Here is an 18,184-nt window from a genome sequence, read left to right as displayed (position 1 = left end):
TAGTTGATTGTATAATAACTAAACTATGAATGTTATGTTACAAGGAAGTTCTAAATCGGTAAGCAATCTCGTACTACCAACTACGAAGTCAAGTAGTACCTTCGCCATGAGTCACTGTTCGTCTTTGCATTTATATTTGTATCACGATGTAGTTTTCGCTCAACGTGGACGAACTCAATCTAGATGTGTCATGTATTTATGTTATTTAAATAAGTAAACGAGTCGTATATGATAAAAAAGGTATATTATATTAATTATACAAATATTTAGGTATATTTTTTCCAAGTATCTCTTAAGTACTTTTGATATGTATGACACATGGAACTCAACACGAACTAATAGATTATGAATGCTAAAGATACTTGGTGGTAGGCCACAAAGGTGCAAGCCCGTCTTGGTAGGTACCACCCACTCATCAGATATTCTACCGCCAAACAGCAGTACTTAGTATGGTTGTGTTCGTGTTTGAAGGGTGAGTGAGCTATTGCAACTACAGACACAAAGGACATTACATCTTAGTTCCAAAAAACTCTGTTTCTGTCTGTCTGTTACGTTTTCACGGCCAAAATTTTGACGAAACTTGATTGACGTATTGATCTTTTACCTACCCTTTTTACCTGCGAAGCCGCAGCTAACAAATAGTTATCTATATATTATCACGTTATATAATAAACCTTATCATAAATGTTTCATTTTTAATTCAATAAAAAGCAATGTAAGAAATATCTTCGGAATTTTATCACAGAAACGACTACCTTGCCACAGGAAGCATGTATTGACGCGCAGTCGGAAACTGGCTTTTATAAATTTATCTTCAGTTCTCATGTTCAAACAATTTTTCTCCAAAAATTATACAGTATTGAGAATATAGATAATATTATTGTATACAAGCTTCTGTAAAAACTCGTAAATTGTCGAAAACCGACTTAAAGTGACACGCTATTTTGATACTTATAAATAATATAATTATATATATATATATATATAGTATAACTTTAATTGTCATAGCTATTATGTTCAACGTCGCATAACGCTTACCGAAACTTCTAACCATTTTCTGCTCTATTTTGACTTAATCATATTTAACAACACTTCAAGTGCTTATTAGAACCAACTTAAATAAAATATTTTATAAGATATTATTTAATATTTAGTAATTAAAGCATATGGAATCTATTCATGGTTGTATTAGTGGTTACATGACATGAATTGTTGTACTCGGGTATCCTTTTTACCTTTATCCTCGAACGAGGTAATTACGTTTTGCTTTTAAGGGGAAAAGTAAGATTTTGCGGTAACCATTAAGACCTGTATGAAACCCGTTACCACAAATAATAAAATAATCAAACACGCGACCGAATAAGTTGAGGGGACGACTCCGTGTGGTGTTTCCAACCCTACCACTGTATTGATAATCGGTCAGCGGTCATTTTGTGACGTATTAATTGCGTAATATTTGCAACCCTGAGGATAATGGATTACAGGGGTTCAGATCTGCGTAAATATCACTTAGTTTCGTCGCGCTTTTTTTTTTATGTTATAGATAGACAGACAAGCAAATCGGCCACCTGATAGTAAGTGGTCACCGCCGCCCATAGACAGTGGCGCTGTAAGAAATTTTAACCATTTCTAACATCGCTATTGAGCCACCAACGTTGGGAACTAAGATGTTATGTCCCTTGTGCCTGTAGTTACACTGGCTTACTTACCCGCTTCAAACCGGTACACAACAATACTGAGTACTCCTGTTTGGCGGTAGAATATCTGATGAGTGGACCAGCCACTAACCAACCCAGACGGGCTTGCATAAGGCCCCATAACCAATTTATATTTATAAATTATCTCGCGTGAATGATGCCGTCTCTGAGGCGATCGGTTCGTGTGTGCACTAAGAATTTCATATTAATTAGGAGATCATCATAGTATTATATCATTGGACCTTGAAGTAATAGTGCATTAACCTTTATTAAACGTAAAGAACCTCGTCTTATTGCCACCACCACCGCTGGTGCAACGGACGTGGATTTATTTTATGCCAAAATTCCACACATTCATGTTTTGTACCGTAAGTATTTGAACCTTTATTTAAATAATTCTCATGTAAATAAAAAAGGATATTGCAGAATAATTTGTTGAAATACATCATCCTCATCATCCTCCTGTCCTTATCCTAATTTTATTTAGGGTCAGCGCAGCATGTCTTCTGCTTCCATACTTCTCTGTCTGACGTCATCGCACAAGTATTATTACATTCTTTTCCAGCCATATCGTCTCTCACACAATCCATCCAGCGTTTTATTGGTCGTCCCTTACCTATATATCCACATCCATGCTCAGGACCTTAATATGTTGAGATACATTTGAACATTTTTTGGTTCACTCTGATTTCATGGCATATACAACACATGACAATTTCGATATTCTAACATGAATTATAAACACAAATTAACCATATAGACTAAAGTTATTTAGTTACAGATATTTCCTATTAATCATCTCATATTAAACATCATTTAAAATCTAAGAAAAATAAAAATGTTCGAAACACGTAATATAGCGGTTCATAAGAATCAACAGGAAAATTAATGTCATTTAAACACGCGTCGCTTCCATCGGAGCAACTTAAACACGACACGTGCGTGCTGACTCACGAGCCGCAGCACACCTCGTGCATAAAACTATACGAAAACAATAATATTATGCACTCTTGATAACATTAAATTTCGATGTCAGGTGTTCGGTTAAAACTTTTGTTATATAATATTCGATTTCGCTAAACGGAATTATTTTTCGATGACTCATTTTAAAATGTGTTATGATTATGTGAAAAATGACTCATTTCGCTATGATTCTGCGAATGTATTTGATTTCCTAATTTACGACATATATTTTGCTAATCGATGACGTCACTCCGCTGTGGTCCTTTAGTTACCTAATCAGTACCTAGTTACAACGAATTACACATTACCAGCGACCCGCCCCGGCTTCGCACGTGTGTGATGCTGATACTGAATATACTATCTGTAGTAGGTCATTCTGATATTCTTGAGCTGAAATAAAACCACTTCCTCATATTCTACGCAGCTTAAAGCTTACCATCAGTTTAGTTCAGATGCCCGTGCATTTTATCATGACCTGATTCTACGCCAAGGATTGACTGCAGCCGAAGGAACTCCTCAACGTAATCGCGCAGCACAGACACGAAATTTTCTACAAAAAATGTTTTTTTAATTTGTACTCTTGCATCTCCTAAGCGGTGATCACTTTAAATACATTTATGTTACCATATATTTACCAATGCTTACTGTGACCTAAGTATCTGCAGGGCATTAACCTCAAAAGTTTGTGGGAAAATTTTGAATAACATTTGTTTTGTACGTTTGTAACTTGTGTAACTATAGCGAAACGATTCACCTGTAATCATGTTTAATATCGTGTAATGAAACACGAATTAAATAATCGTATAGTCGATTTCAATTCCATAAAATAATTTAAAATATATATGTTAAACTAGTGGCATGTCTCGACGTCGTACGGGCAAATCTAATACATATTTACAAGTCATATCCGAGGTGTAGTTCCAGACATTATCGCGTTCAAACAAAAAAGAAACCGAATGTCCTTTATTTTCGTACATTGATATTTGACGACGAAACGAATGATAAATTATTCTCATCCTTCTGAACAAACTTATTTATTACTTGACACACAAAACTGTTAACGACACAAACATAAGTATATAGCTATAGATATAATATGTCCATCGATATCACTCTAAACAAAATATGTGTGTTGATCTGGATTAATTTTATATGCTAATGTTCACAAAATAAAAACTACGACTATGAAAAAATATATCATACTAAAAAAAATAAAGTTAAACAAACATTAATTAGAGTCGTGATGGCCCAGTGGTTAGAACGCGTACATCTTAACCGATGATTGGGGGTTCAAACCCAGGCAAATACAATTGAAGTTTCATAAGCTTAATTTGTGCGTATAATGCATCTCGTGCTCGGTGTTGAAGGAAAACTTCATGAGAAAACCTGCATATGTATCCACCAACCCGCATTGCAGCGGTGTGATGGAATTTTAAGTCAAAAATTAGTAAATTTAAATTTAATTTACGTCATATTATAAAACTTTATCTGTTTTATTTGTTTTTTATACTTTCTAGTTTTTAATGTAATTTGTCATTAATTTGATTAAAGATATATTGATTTTAAGTGGGAACTCGATTGATTTATGTTTTTCTTAAATATGTTTTTTACAATTAAGTGTAATTATATTTGTTTGTTTCCCAAATAAATAAATAAAATAAAATAAAAATAAGCTACAAACCTTCTCTGAAAAAGAGAGGAGTCCTTAGCCCAGCAGTGAGAAATTTATAGGCTATTAAACATTAAAATACATCTATAAAAGAAGAAAAAGCACATAAGATTAATCCGATACAAATGCAAAATAGACAAACGTTATTAAATAAATGAATCTGAATATTACTTTGTAAAGTTAATAAGTAGTTATTTTATTATAATTCCAATTCATGGGACCTACTCCTAACATTGGACGGATTGTATCGTGACACACACGTCAGACACACAGGCGCATCGCCAATTGACAGGTCTCCTCGACACAGATAGCAGAGGTTCAAGCCCACGATGTATCGAATTAAATTACCTTAATCCCTTTTCTCACAAGATTTAATTCAACTTGTTTCGGTATGCTATTCAATATGACAAAAGTATTTTTTATAATCAAGATAAAGTACGTATAAATAACTCGTTGATTTTCTTTCCGTCGCTGATTCTTTTTTTTTTATGGAATTGACGGGCAAAGGGCCTCCTAATGGTGAGTGGTCACCAACATTTTGTTTTAACCATTCCCTACATCGCTAATGTGACGTCGACCTTGGTTACACTAGGTCACTTTCACAGAGTCCCCAACCCTGCCGCCATTTAAAATTAATTGTTCTCGGGTCTGAGGTGTTTCTTTCCAAACCTAGTAGATTTTGACATTCAATACGTAAAGCTTCTATATTGAATGTGGAATTTGATTTATTCAAAGTATTATATAATAGCTACAAAGCTAAATAGTTTAAAAAAACATCCAGCTAACTATAAATTAGGGTAACATAATATTTACTCAAAGTTTTTTTTTTGTTTCAATTACGTTTATTGAAACTTGTGAAGTTTTATCAATCGATTATTTTTTATAGATGATATTTAGTTTTATAAGCTATCTTATGAATGAAACGAAGCTCATTTTACAACATTTTCCTCCCGGCCATGTCATCACTCAGGTACTTCACACCAAAACCCAACAATAGATAAATCGGTACCGGTCATTGTGGTCTTGCGGTCAAATAGTTTACCTAAGTACATGAAGGCATAAAACACAGTCATATTTGACGCCCTCGTCTTCCTTGACTGCCTCGTTGGTCTCGAATCTAGATAGAATGCTGCTGATCAAAAAACTCTGGGTTCAAAGTAGAGGTCCGACAAAAATGTTGGGTTTTTTCGTCGATACATTCATAAGTTGGAAGTACACGTGCCTCGGAAAATATGTAAAGTCTGACCTATTGGTCCTTTACCTGAACTCTTTTCGGTTGTGTTGAATTTGTTGTCGATTGGATTATAAGCCTAAAGGGATAGGAAGTATACCAGTGTTTGTGCGTGTGTGCACACATACACACATTTTTTTTAGGTAAACCGACGGGCATCCTGCCTTTGAAACTGAAATGGTACCTCCCTTGTGCCTTTACTGGTGAATGCAGATAGTGAGGCAACATAGTGTCGTCACGTGCATAATTCGTGTACACATTATGTATTTGATCTCGTGCTCGGCGCTAAAGGAAAAGTTCGTGATACATCACTTCAGTTGCGATATTCGAAATCATAAAAATAGAAGGAATATCTTCAAAAAACTCAAGCTCAGTGTAGTTGTTAAATAATTAACTAAAATATATGGAACTTCATATTCTTCATCAACCTCTGGAACTGCTAAGAATATTGATTCATTATTTACAGCTCAAAAAAGTTGAACGCCCTCATCGCTGTCTCCAATTTATTAAAGAAATATTGTAATCCTAGTATTCTTACCACCATTCCTTGTACCGATCAAAAATATTAATGTTCTGCTACCAACAATATGTACTGAGTAAAATTAACCAACATCACAAAGTTGTACAGAGAACCCGAAGTTGTGACGAAAAAACGAAACGAAAATAAAAAAAAAAAACTCGTACAGACAACTGTATAACAGTTTATGCTTAGGCAATATTATACAGATATAATCATTTAATTTCTGACTTCTATTGTGTAGGAAAACTTCGCAAAAAACTGTTGATTCATAAATTATGAGAAAAAATTCTTGGAAAATTGTATTTAAGGCTCTCAAGGTTCGAACGGAACAATAATTCAATTAAAGTTAGCGTTATGATATTAATGAAATAAAATATTGCAAATTATATTGGAGAGTAATAACGGAGATTCTTTTCGGGTTTTCTCTGTACACACACGCAGACGTAAATTCCAAAACAAATAATACATTCTTAAGTGCTTGGGAAAGCGTGCTAGAATAATGTATGTTTTGATTTTTTTTAATACAAAAAACGCTACCCGTAAAAAAACCTTATAATACCTAAATAATAAAAAGCAAAGAATAACGACATTATTCCAATAGAAAAAAAAATAAAATGTACAAACTTATGATTTACACTAAAACGTATCCTTAACTAAGATATTGTACTATATTAAAAGGAAAAAATGTAAATTCATTACTGTACATAAGTCACGCGAACAGAAGGGGCCACCTGATGGTTAATGGTCACCACTGCCCATAGACATTCGCACTCTGAGAAATATTCACCATTCCTTACATCACACCAATGCACCACCAACCCCGGGAACTAAGATGGCATTACCCTTGTGACTACAGCTACACTAGGTCACTCACCCCTCAAACTGGAAAGAAAATATACTAAGTATATGATACGAGTGGGTGGTACCTACCCAGAATTTTCTTTTCTTAATAGTGATAGATTTAAGTCACAACTACCACCAGTTCATAAAATACACAGCGTTTTTTTTAGTTTATTTAATAGTACTCTTGAATATTGATGACGAATTAGAAACATAAGATCAACTCATGAAAACTCATTCGTTTTTGGCTCAATTCAAGTCGCAATCTTCGTTTGAAATTCACGTGCTCCTACCACTGGACCAGATCGGAAAGTTACTATGTATTATTTATTGTACGGATTAATTATTGTATAATTATGTATTAATAATTATTGTTCAAATACTATTATCGATTATTTTACAAACAACAAAAGCGATACGTTCATAGTTCAGTTTCACGTAATAGAGCGTCTAAAACTAAAGCGCGTAAAACTGCGAAGCGTATCTGTTTATATAATCCACAACAGCGCGATTTTTAAGACATTTTCTGCCTCGCACAACCACTCTGTGGAACCAGCTTTCGCCGGCGGTTTTTCCGAACCGATACGACTTGGGAACCTTCAAGACAAGAGCGTACTCTTTCCTGAAAGGCCGACAACGCACCTGCAAGCCCCCCGGTGTTGCAAATGTCCATGGGTGGTGGTAGTCACTTTCCATCAGGTGAGCCTCTTGCTCGTTTGCCACCTCTAACATAAAAAAAAAAATAATAATATATATAATACTTTATACTAAAACCTTTTCCAAAACGTCGTGCAACTTGTGGTATAAGTTCCATGAATATTGCTTTAATAGTTTCTTCAGTAAGGCATTACAAAATAACATCCCCTTATTCAGCGATCGATGAGATTTATCCGAGCGAAAATGCGGAAGAAAGCGTATTATAGATTGCAAATTAGAATGTAAAAATCCGACAATCATGACCTCTACGTTACGAGATGAATAAAAATTTATGAATCACTGTTATACTTAGTAATAACTGACTCACTGGCCAAGTGACAACCTGATTATGACGTCATCATCTAATTAGTTTATGATAGGCCAGACGACTGTGAGATGTTAACGGCCGGCCGTTAAGCTTTGCGCCCTAATAAAAATATATAACTGATTATGTTCGCCATCTTTGTCCGCTTAGCCCATTTATATCAAACCAGATCAAACATATGTCATTTATTTAAGTAGACTTTTACAAGCACTTTTAAATCGTCATTTTACAAGATGTTATGTTATGTTTTCGTGGTGGTAGGGCTTTGTGCAACCTCGTTTGGGTAGGTATCACTCGTGATATATTCTACCGTCAAACAACAGTACCCAGTATTGTTGTGTTCCGGTTTCAAGCGTGAGTGAGCCAGTGTAACTACAGGCACAAGGGACGTAACATCTTATTTTTTCTTTATGCAAATTCAACAAGTACTAAATCCATTATTTTTGATCATCAATGTAATATTGTGTCGAGTAATGTACATTATTTATTAATGTGTTTTTAAGAAACGATTTAATTTTGTGATTTGGCTAAATTAAAGTAATATATAATTGTACCTTATATAATCGTATATGTCGTATTAACTTATAAATATGCGCGGATAGTCGCGGCCAAAATCTAGTAACTAGATATACACCCAAAGCATTGAAATACAAAGTACCCAATATGTTACTTCAGACAATAATCCATCTCCGTATCAAATTTCATTCGGAAGTCGAGATAAATTAAAAAAAAATAAGGCATATGAAAACTCATTGCAATTGCCATTAAAGATCACCTGTTTTAACCACTGGCCCACTTGGGTTCTTTTTATTAACAGAGATAAAATTACAAGATGAATATTTTTACTTAATTAACATATTATTGTGACATTTTATCGTCGGATAAGAATCATTATAGAGGTTTTATGAGTTCTTCTTGGTACAGTTTGCATGCCGAACTTGTAGCTTTATAATGAATATAATCTCACTAGCTGCTCATCCCGGCTTCACTCCTCTGTGTTGCGGATGCTATCATACATGAATTTGTTCCTATTGGTCGTAGCGTAATGTTGTAGTAATGTAGCCTTTATTCTCGACAAATGAGCTATCTAACACTTAATAATTGATATGTTTTTTTTTGTTTTTTTTTACTTATTAACATAACTATTTATTATAAGAATTGATAACATTAAATGCTTAAATATATATACAAATATGATTTAAAAATAGTTACTGTATAAACCTTGACCGCGTGGAATGGTGGCAAGAATGCTAGCAGCATTTCCCCGTTGAAGCGCAATTCCGATCCTCTGGGCTAAAAACGAACCACCCCTCCTGTCACGAGTGGAGGCAATAAGGCGAGGTGTTATACTTTTGATGAAGCTTTTTGCACCATTACTCCAAGGGCCAAGTGTTTCGACAGCAAATGGGACAAAAAAGTAATTTGACATAAGACACGAATATTTAAATCTTTTTTTTGCTTCAGCTTTTTCCGCAGCGGCACCGGCTCTTAACATATGATATGTTAAGATTTGAAAGGTGAATGTACCAGGGACATACCACCTTAGTTCGCAAGGTTGTTGGCGCATTGATGAATAAGGACATAATAATTGTCTATGGACAATACTTAGTTATGTCGTTTCTTTTTTTTTTTAAATCGTTTAATAATAAAAACTCCTTCGTTTTTCTCGTTTCAAATAACGTAATAACAATTAAGAATATACAGACGCGGTCCCGTTCAATTTTATATAGATGTATAAAGGTAATAATAAAACTCTTGGTTCCGTGTTAATGACACTCGTTTGACCGAAGCGACAAAAAACAAGTTCCGTCGTTTGTTGTTTTTTATTAATTCAAAGTTAATTCCCATTGTCAAGGCGTCGGTTGAGAAGCGTTAGCTTTGTTACGAAGTATAGAATTATAAGTAAGGAAAAACACGAGCAAAAACTACCAATTACTTTATGATATGAGTGTGTTTAGTGTTGAATGCCTGTGATATGTTAACCTTATGTTACAAAAGCACAAACCACATTAAAAATGACTAGTGGTCAACATCGTCCATAGTCACAAACTAATCAACTATTCCTTACAACCAACCTTGGCAACTAAGCTGTCTCTTATGTTCACTCAACTACAAATCGGAATATAACAATACTACCTAGATTTTTTTAAATATATAATCTAACTCTGGACTGTTATCACACCTGATGCAAAGTGATGATACAGCCGAAGGTCAAGCGTGCTTGCTTAGAAGATTCACTCTAGACTTGAAGGTGGTGGGGAAAACGGAGGGTCTGGAGGGTATTCCAGAAGTTAGCAATATGATAACAAGGAGATCTCATTTTAAGGATAAGTAAACTAAACGCGTGTTAAACGTCTCCAGCTTCGTAGAGACGATGAAACAAAAAAAGCAAGGGCAAGCTTCACCCTTATGAATGGCAATTACTTCCAAGATTCTTATAAAAGAATACTAAGATTTAAAAGAAAATTCAAATAACTTTTAATTTTTTTATAACAGACGGACTTTGTTCAATTATGTTAATACTTTCAAAGTTGAGATTAAGTTTTATAATGGACTCATAACTTCGTCTTGATTCTGTATTAACCAAAAATAGTGGAATGAGATTTTTTTCTCAGAATATATAATACAAGTGTTATAATGATTTTATTTTATTGTTCATTTATTCTGCCGCCTGCATTCACAATAGCACGATTTTTAAGACATTTTATGACCCGCACAACAACTCCTTTGAACCATCTTCCGCCGGCGGTTTTTTCGAACCAATACGCCATGGGAACCTTCGAGAAAAGGGTGTACACATGCGCCGCCAACGCAACAGCAACCCCCCCAGGAGTTTCAGATATTCATGGCCGGTGGTAGTCACTTTCCATCAGTACAGCCTCGCACCCTTTTTTTCTACGTATATCATATAAACCAATAAATAGCACTGCTTAATACCGCTGTGTTCCAGTTTCAAGGGTGAATGAACTTTTCAAATTCCAGGCACAATGGATAAAACACTTTAGTTGCCAAAGTTAGATTAGACTACTAGATACTGCGCGTAAATATTAAATATAATTGTTTTAACTAAGTTAAGATATGTTTATATACAAGAGTTTTTTACATTAAGGATAATAAATATAATTGAATCAAAATGAAACAAAGCTCCAATTAAAATCGCGACCGCTTGGAATATTGGCAGGAAATCTAGTAGCTTTTCTCCGTCAAATGTCAGCAAACAACCAGCGTGTCATAATTGGAGGCGTGAAACGGAGATGTATGTATTACAAGCGACGCGGGTTGGTGTTGTACCTCTATAGTTGATATCGAAATCAAAATATTCTTTATTCAAGTATGCTCTGAATCTCTCTTGTTGCCGAACGTGATAACCGCCATGCTAGACAGCGAGAGGTGCTGGAACGAGATGGTCTCTTTCTGCGAAAGTGTAATGTCGCAGAAAGAGGCTGCGGGGCGGGCGCGTGAGGAGGTTGCCTCCATGGATTCGCTCCGACGAAGAAGACCGGGGAGAATGTATCAGCGCTATGCTGTATATCCCCACGCTGTAAGCGTCTCCGGGACTAGGGGTGTTCTCTGTACCCGGAAACTCATCTAGCTTGGAGGCCCACGATGGGCCAACCGTCGGAGCGTCACGGTAGCATGCGTAAGCGATCCCGTGATGCCCCCCCCCCCCGTAAAGACGGTGTGGGTACCGCTGGTTTTTTAGTAGGTATTCCGGCGCCTTCCCACATACCCCCCCCCCCACTTCACTTGGGGGAAACGCGTAAGAGCGTTTTTCCAGTGAGAAAAAAAAGTAGGCTCATAAAAGCACTTTTGAATCGTCGTGTTACAGTGTTGAATTAAATTTAAGCCGATAAACAATAAACATAAAATTTCCAAATATCCGCTCTTAGTGGATGCTAACATTATAAAATAAACTTATGTTCCAATTTTCAGTTTTCCAGAGTCAGTAGTTGCGACTATTCGTTTATAGTCGGGTCAAACCACTAAGATACCTTTAGATAAAGGATTTCAATTGCAAACGAAACAAAGATGTAGTCTATATATACTAATGCTAAACCAATATAAATAAAACTTATATTATATGATGCAGCGCGTTGCGGAGAAGATCGTACAAAGATATAATCATTTTATATAATTAGCTGCGGTTCGCAGTTTCACACGCGAATGCGAGCCATTAAAATCCCAAGTAGGTATGTACATGATATTTACGATTTTATCACGTAAATCCTCAATATAACTGATTTTTCTATGAAAAATTGTAAATATCTTCACTTAATTATAATATCATAAAATATTTACGAGCCTACTAATTTAAAAAGATCACAAACAAATATAAGAATTATAGAATCAAAATAACGTATCACCGTAAGTCGGTTTTGAATATTGCACGAGTGAGAAGTGAGTTCCAAAGCAGAGTTCGCAAATATTTTATAATACATTGTACTCACTAATGTTACGCCATTATCTTAAAAAACAAAATTAAAATTCCATCGTCACGATAATTTTATCTTAACAGATAATTACTGTTATCGCCTTAATCTGATATCGATTTATAGTTTAACCTAATTGTAATCATTATAATAATGACATAAGTAATTTCTGTTATACGAATTGTAATGTTTGAAATATCCCCTTTTTTCAGAATACTTAGGATATAAAATATTTATCAGATATCATACATTAAGAAATATAATTAAATTAAAATATGAAACAACAAATAAACTTCCTAAAGGGATCAACAAAGTGACATGTTTTAATTTAATAAACCAACATATTAATAACGCTTACAAAAATTGCTTAAACACTCCTTGGAAGTATTTGTATAATTAGTGAGTTGTTGGTCTTGCGAACCGTAACACTGCAATTGCGAACCCAGCAGAATAGGTGACGTTTCTCTTTGCATTTACGTCGTGCTTCATTCAGAAGAGTCCTATTGTAAGTGGATAGTGTTCATTGATACGTTATTTTAAATATTATATTAAGACTTGAAGTTGAAATATTTATCTAAATAAAAGCTGGTAGCTGCCTTGATTAGGTATCTGGCAGTTTTACACTCTTGTCTCTCGGAAAGTCCGTAATTAAAGTGGGTGGTGCTGCGTCGTGTGCCTTTTCTATCGCGACGAATAACACACTGAGGGGATAGACAGTGCAGCTGTCGTTGCGCACATGCTTGGATATAATTTCTCCTGCTCATTTGTCTGGTCTATTTTCAAACCCATCATCTCCTAAATCAGTTAGGACATCGCCATAATAATTAACGTTTACACAGTAATTTTGCCAAATTGCGTCACACTAATTTCAAAGAATTAAAAAAAAAATGTCAAATAAAAATTAATCAGATTTTAATTCAGAAACATAATTTAGTTGTTTTTATTGTTTAGACATTTACTCTAAATAAAAAATATTCTGTTAATAATATTTTTCAGAAATAATTCCAATTTGGACTAATAGTATCAGAATTATTACAAGATATTTATATAAAATCAGCTCCACTCTGCTCTCAATAAAACTGAATACAGTTTCAGTTCTTTTAAAGTAAGTAAACATCAGACTGTTAGAAATATGTCAAATTAGTAAAAAGTAGTAAAATTGATCGTTTTAATATTATTTACTTTGATTAGTTAGCATTTACTTTACTTGAATACGCCAGATGGCTGTGTATAAATAGATTCACTCTGTAATATAATAATATAATTAGTAGTAAAATAAGGCTAAACTTTTACTTAATAGTGTTAATTATACACACACTTTATAAAAAAATAATTTAAACTCATGTCAAAAAACATTGAAGGCAATATGCCTTAATGCAAAATTATCCATTTTTAATAGGTCTATTTGCTCGTCAGCCATGTAAAACTAGTACATAATTAGTTATTACATATTATAACGGCGTCATCTTAGCCAAAAACTTTATTTGTAAATCCAAAGGTATCCGACAAGTATTATGTCGCCACGAGTAAGATCGCCTTGTGTCGTAATGGCAAACAACATTGTTTTATGTCATCGGGTGTCGCGGTTACTATAATATACTTTGTTGCTATATACATATTGTTATATTCATAATTAAAGTACATTCATTACATTAACGGAACTCAATGTTTTCATTGATTTTACCTCATAATTATTTCAAATTATAATTAATAATTATTTAAAATTAATCGATTGCTTTGATTTTGCACATTTTTTTTTTTTATCTGAAAATGAAATTCTGTTTTTATTATATTTTTTGAAATTATACATAACATTTAATATTTTTTCGATAGTGTGTTAACAGCTACTTAGATATGAATGATAAAATCCTGATCGGTATTATCGCTAGTATGTTTTATTCATTGTGAAGATCGGTCGAATATCAGAAGAAAATGTGTAAGTATTATTTGGTAGAATTTAAATTAAGACGAAACTGAGCCGATATGGAAACAATCTTATTAAACATCGTATAAATTGAGCCAAAATAAAAAATTGTTTTCTCAACAAGTAATTCTAATTCAATTCCTAGTTATGTCTCGATGAGAGATTTTAATACATTATATTTCACGTAACCACTAGATTGATAAGGTGTTTTGATAAGCTGCCCAGACTTTTCTAAACTTTCTAAGTGAGTCCTTATGCAACATTTTTTTTTATATGAAAAAGTGGTCTAAAAGTGCTGTGTTAAGTGCCGAATTTTGTTTATAGAGACTGTCAATAGAACCATTCAAAGAATAATGTTATTCTAAAATGAATCACTTAAGTACATTCACATACAAATTTCACAAGACAGTATAAAGCATCGATATCAGTGGTAGAGTATTGGATGAGCGGGTAGCACTCCCAGACGAACATATACAAAGCCAATCCATCGCTGGTTCCTTGCCATTGTTTTTTAAAACACATTTTTAATACATGTAAATTGTGCTACCATTACGCATTGGATGATAATCAGACATCACTCCAGTAGTCGACATAATAAAAATGATAATAATCAATTAATTAGTATTACAGATTAAATATTAAAAAATATATATATCAGTTTTAGTATTCAGATTTAACGCAATAATATTAAATGCAAATAGAATTATTCTCGTTTTTGGAAACAAATATAATTTGTTAACATTGTTATTAAATTTACTAAAAATAATAAAAATAATTCTGATTATTTTTTTCAGTGTTAATACTTCTTCTTTTAACACCAATACTGGCTCTAAGAACGTTTGAGCCACCGCCACCTGAATTAATGAGCCGAAATACACCCGTCGAGGGCTGGGTCAATGTGAGATTGAACCATTTCGATGCTTCTAACACCGAGACATTTCCAATGGTAAGGTATTTATTCCCTGGCATTTTGTTAGTCCTTGCTGTCCTACCCTGCTGGTTAGAGGAAAATAAGTGAAAATTACACAATTCCACTTTAGAAATGTACCCTTATACATTATATTTATTTTAGTTAAATGAATTGCTGTCACAAGTCTCTTACATATTTTTATTGACGTAGATCATTTCAGACATAATATATTATTATATCTGAGTTCATTAGCTCATAATACACCATATGTACATTTAAATATTTTTTGACCCATGGTTGCACATCTCACATCAAATATGAACCATCCCCTACATCGTTAACTTATAGTTAGGCTGCCTTACACACGCTTAAATCACAACAATACTTAACATTGCTATTTGCTTCTATATGGTGACAAGTATGTTTAGTAAAGTAATAAAATCATTATTAGTATTATTTACAAATTATTGTTTTAATTCCACTTTTACTAGTCGCATTTTAATGTAAATTTAAAAGTAGTTTTGTCCTAAATACATGTTTATAAGTAAAATAATGAATGACTAAGCTAACATAGTATTTAAATAAGATTGCGTGTATATAATTACATAGTCTATTAGTCTATTTATGGAAGCAACCATTTGTCTAAGTTTTTTTTTTACTTTTATGGAAGACGCCACACTTCCTGATTGTATACGATTGTGAATCATTATTGTGACTACTAATACACAAATATATCATTTTCTATGTTAATTTTTTATCATTATTTATACTTATTGTTAGGTTATGTGTTTAATTGATCAACGATGAAGCCATTGCTTATTTAGGAAGAGGATATAATATGGAATTATTACAACCACCTTATAAAATCTTGGATCACGTAAATAGTTACACTATTGAATTTAAAAAAATATGTATATTAATTTATAAAATAAAATAATGTATAGTAACTCTGTATTAGATGTTTTAACTTCGATTATTTATTCGGAAGTTCTTTGGACAAGATCGGCTGGGTACATATTCCACCGCCAAACAGCAACAAGGGACATAACATCTTAGTTACCAAGGTTGGTGGTTAATTGGCAATGTAAGAAACGGCTATTGATTAATATTTATTACAGCGCCAATGTTTATGGTCGGTGGTTACCACTAACAATCAGGCGACCCATTTGCCCGTCCGCCTACCTAAATATGTCATAAGTAAGAAAATAACATCGATTGATTAAATTTATCTATTCGAATTACTTCTGTCCCGTCGAGATTAACGTAACTGATCACATCCCAAAACTGCTGATGTTTACAATGCAAAGCATGACGAATTAGATTAATATATACAATACCTACCATTTATATCGACATTAATTTAAAAGAAACTTTAATCTCCTCAATAAAATTTACTTCAATTAACAATAATAATTTATTTATTCGAATATAATAATACTTCCATTTTATTTATAATTCCAGCGTTATTACTACAACGACCAGTTCGCAAATAGCAACCATATCGTGATCTTCGTTGGCGGTGAGTGGTCGATCTCCCCGGGCTGGGTGACTGGGGGCCTGGCATTTGAATTAGCTGAAAGAATAGGTGCTGGACTGTTCTACACAGAGCACAGATACTACGGACAGACGAGGCCTAGCAAGTAAGCATTCATAGATGTTTCATTTTTATGATTTTAAATATTGATTACAACGATTTTTGGTGCAGTGGCATATCTCTTCGGATAAACAAAAAACGACTAAGAATGGATATTGTTTTGAGAGTCGAGTTGTCGAGTTAGTACTTCTCGTCCCACTGAGCTTCTTTTGCCGGTTCTGCTCAGATCAAGTATGTAGTAATTTCTTTTCCGAACCGGTGGTAGTGTTTTATTTGACAATCAATAAGTGTAATGCTTCTATATTGAATAAAGGAAATTGATTTCATAAGATTCGTGCTCTACGGTGGAAGGAATCGTCGAAAGAAAAGCTGCACGTTTCGGAACAAAATCTACTATGGTAGATTTGAAGCTTTTCTAAGCGGGTTTTCTTTGGTAGATACACACATGTGTATCTACCAAAGAAAACCCGCTTAGAAAAGCTTCAAATATTCTCTTCAATAAACGTTGACATTGACAGGGTATTTATAGGAAATATCATAAAATATAATAAATACTTTATATTATATTTATGGGTATTTTTTCGAATACTTATTACTGACGTAAACTAACACCAATTAAGTTATTTTCGCATGCTAGACGAATTTAAATACGATTTTGGCCTTTGTATGGTAATTAAAGATTATTCTTAACAACTAACCATTACTTATTAAATTTTCTCGTTTATATTTTTAAAATGAATAGGTAAATAATAACTACTAATATTTCTATACACATTATGATATTTGTATAACTAATTTAAAAAGCAATTGAACTAGTTAACCAACAAAAAAAAACAGAGATGAAGTAAAAATAAATATATTAACCAAAAAGAACCCGGGCCTTTCTTATTTTTAGTCGACTGACAACATATCCCATCACTTGTCGCATCATCTGGATATTATTTCGTCTTAATCAATTAAAATATGTATTTTAAGTTCAAAGTTCAATGTATTTTCTGAGTATGTTTTCTGAGTATCATTACAAGAATGAAATCGGTCCCAAAGTCAACATTATGGCTATAATCACTAGAATCCCCACTGCACAGATATCAGTGTATGCGGGAAGCGAGTCGTAACGTGATCACATACCGATTCTACGACTGTGGCCGCCAGTCACACGGCTTAAACTACCTACCTTATTTGAAATTATATATTTTATGACAATATTTAGGTCAGAGTGACTATTCTCAAGACTACCCAACTTAAGTGAGACGTTTATCAGACAACGTGGTTTTTGAATCCAGGATCGAAATATCAATGATATAGTCAAATAGAAACATCAGTCACTCAATGCTTAAAATGTAATGCCACGTATAAATTAATACATTTTGAGCAAAGGTGAAATG

General features: G+C 33.6%; 1 protein-coding gene across 1 annotated transcript in view; it reads left to right on the top strand.

Annotated features, from left to right (window-relative positions):
- The first annotated feature begins 3,220 nt into the window (after positions 1 to 3,220).
- The window catches only part of LOC113391967 (putative serine protease K12H4.7), a 43,528-nt gene continuing 28,564 nt past the window's right edge, over positions 3,221 to 18,184 (top strand). The window contains exons 1-3 of the mRNA XM_064219271.1: positions 3,221 to 3,227; positions 15,094 to 15,241; positions 16,667 to 16,845. Coding sequence (XP_064075341.1) covers positions 15,158 to 15,241; positions 16,667 to 16,845 — 263 coding nt within the window. The 5' untranslated portion in view covers positions 3,221 to 3,227; positions 15,094 to 15,157. The remainder of the gene's footprint in view (positions 3,228 to 15,093; positions 15,242 to 16,666; positions 16,846 to 18,184) is intronic.

This window comes from Vanessa tameamea, chromosome 27, assembly GCF_037043105.1.
Source record: "Vanessa tameamea isolate UH-Manoa-2023 chromosome 27, ilVanTame1 primary haplotype, whole genome shotgun sequence".
NCBI classification, from domain to species: Eukaryota; Metazoa; Arthropoda; class Insecta; order Lepidoptera; family Nymphalidae; genus Vanessa; species Vanessa tameamea.
This window is presented reverse-complemented; position numbering and strand designations above follow the sequence as displayed.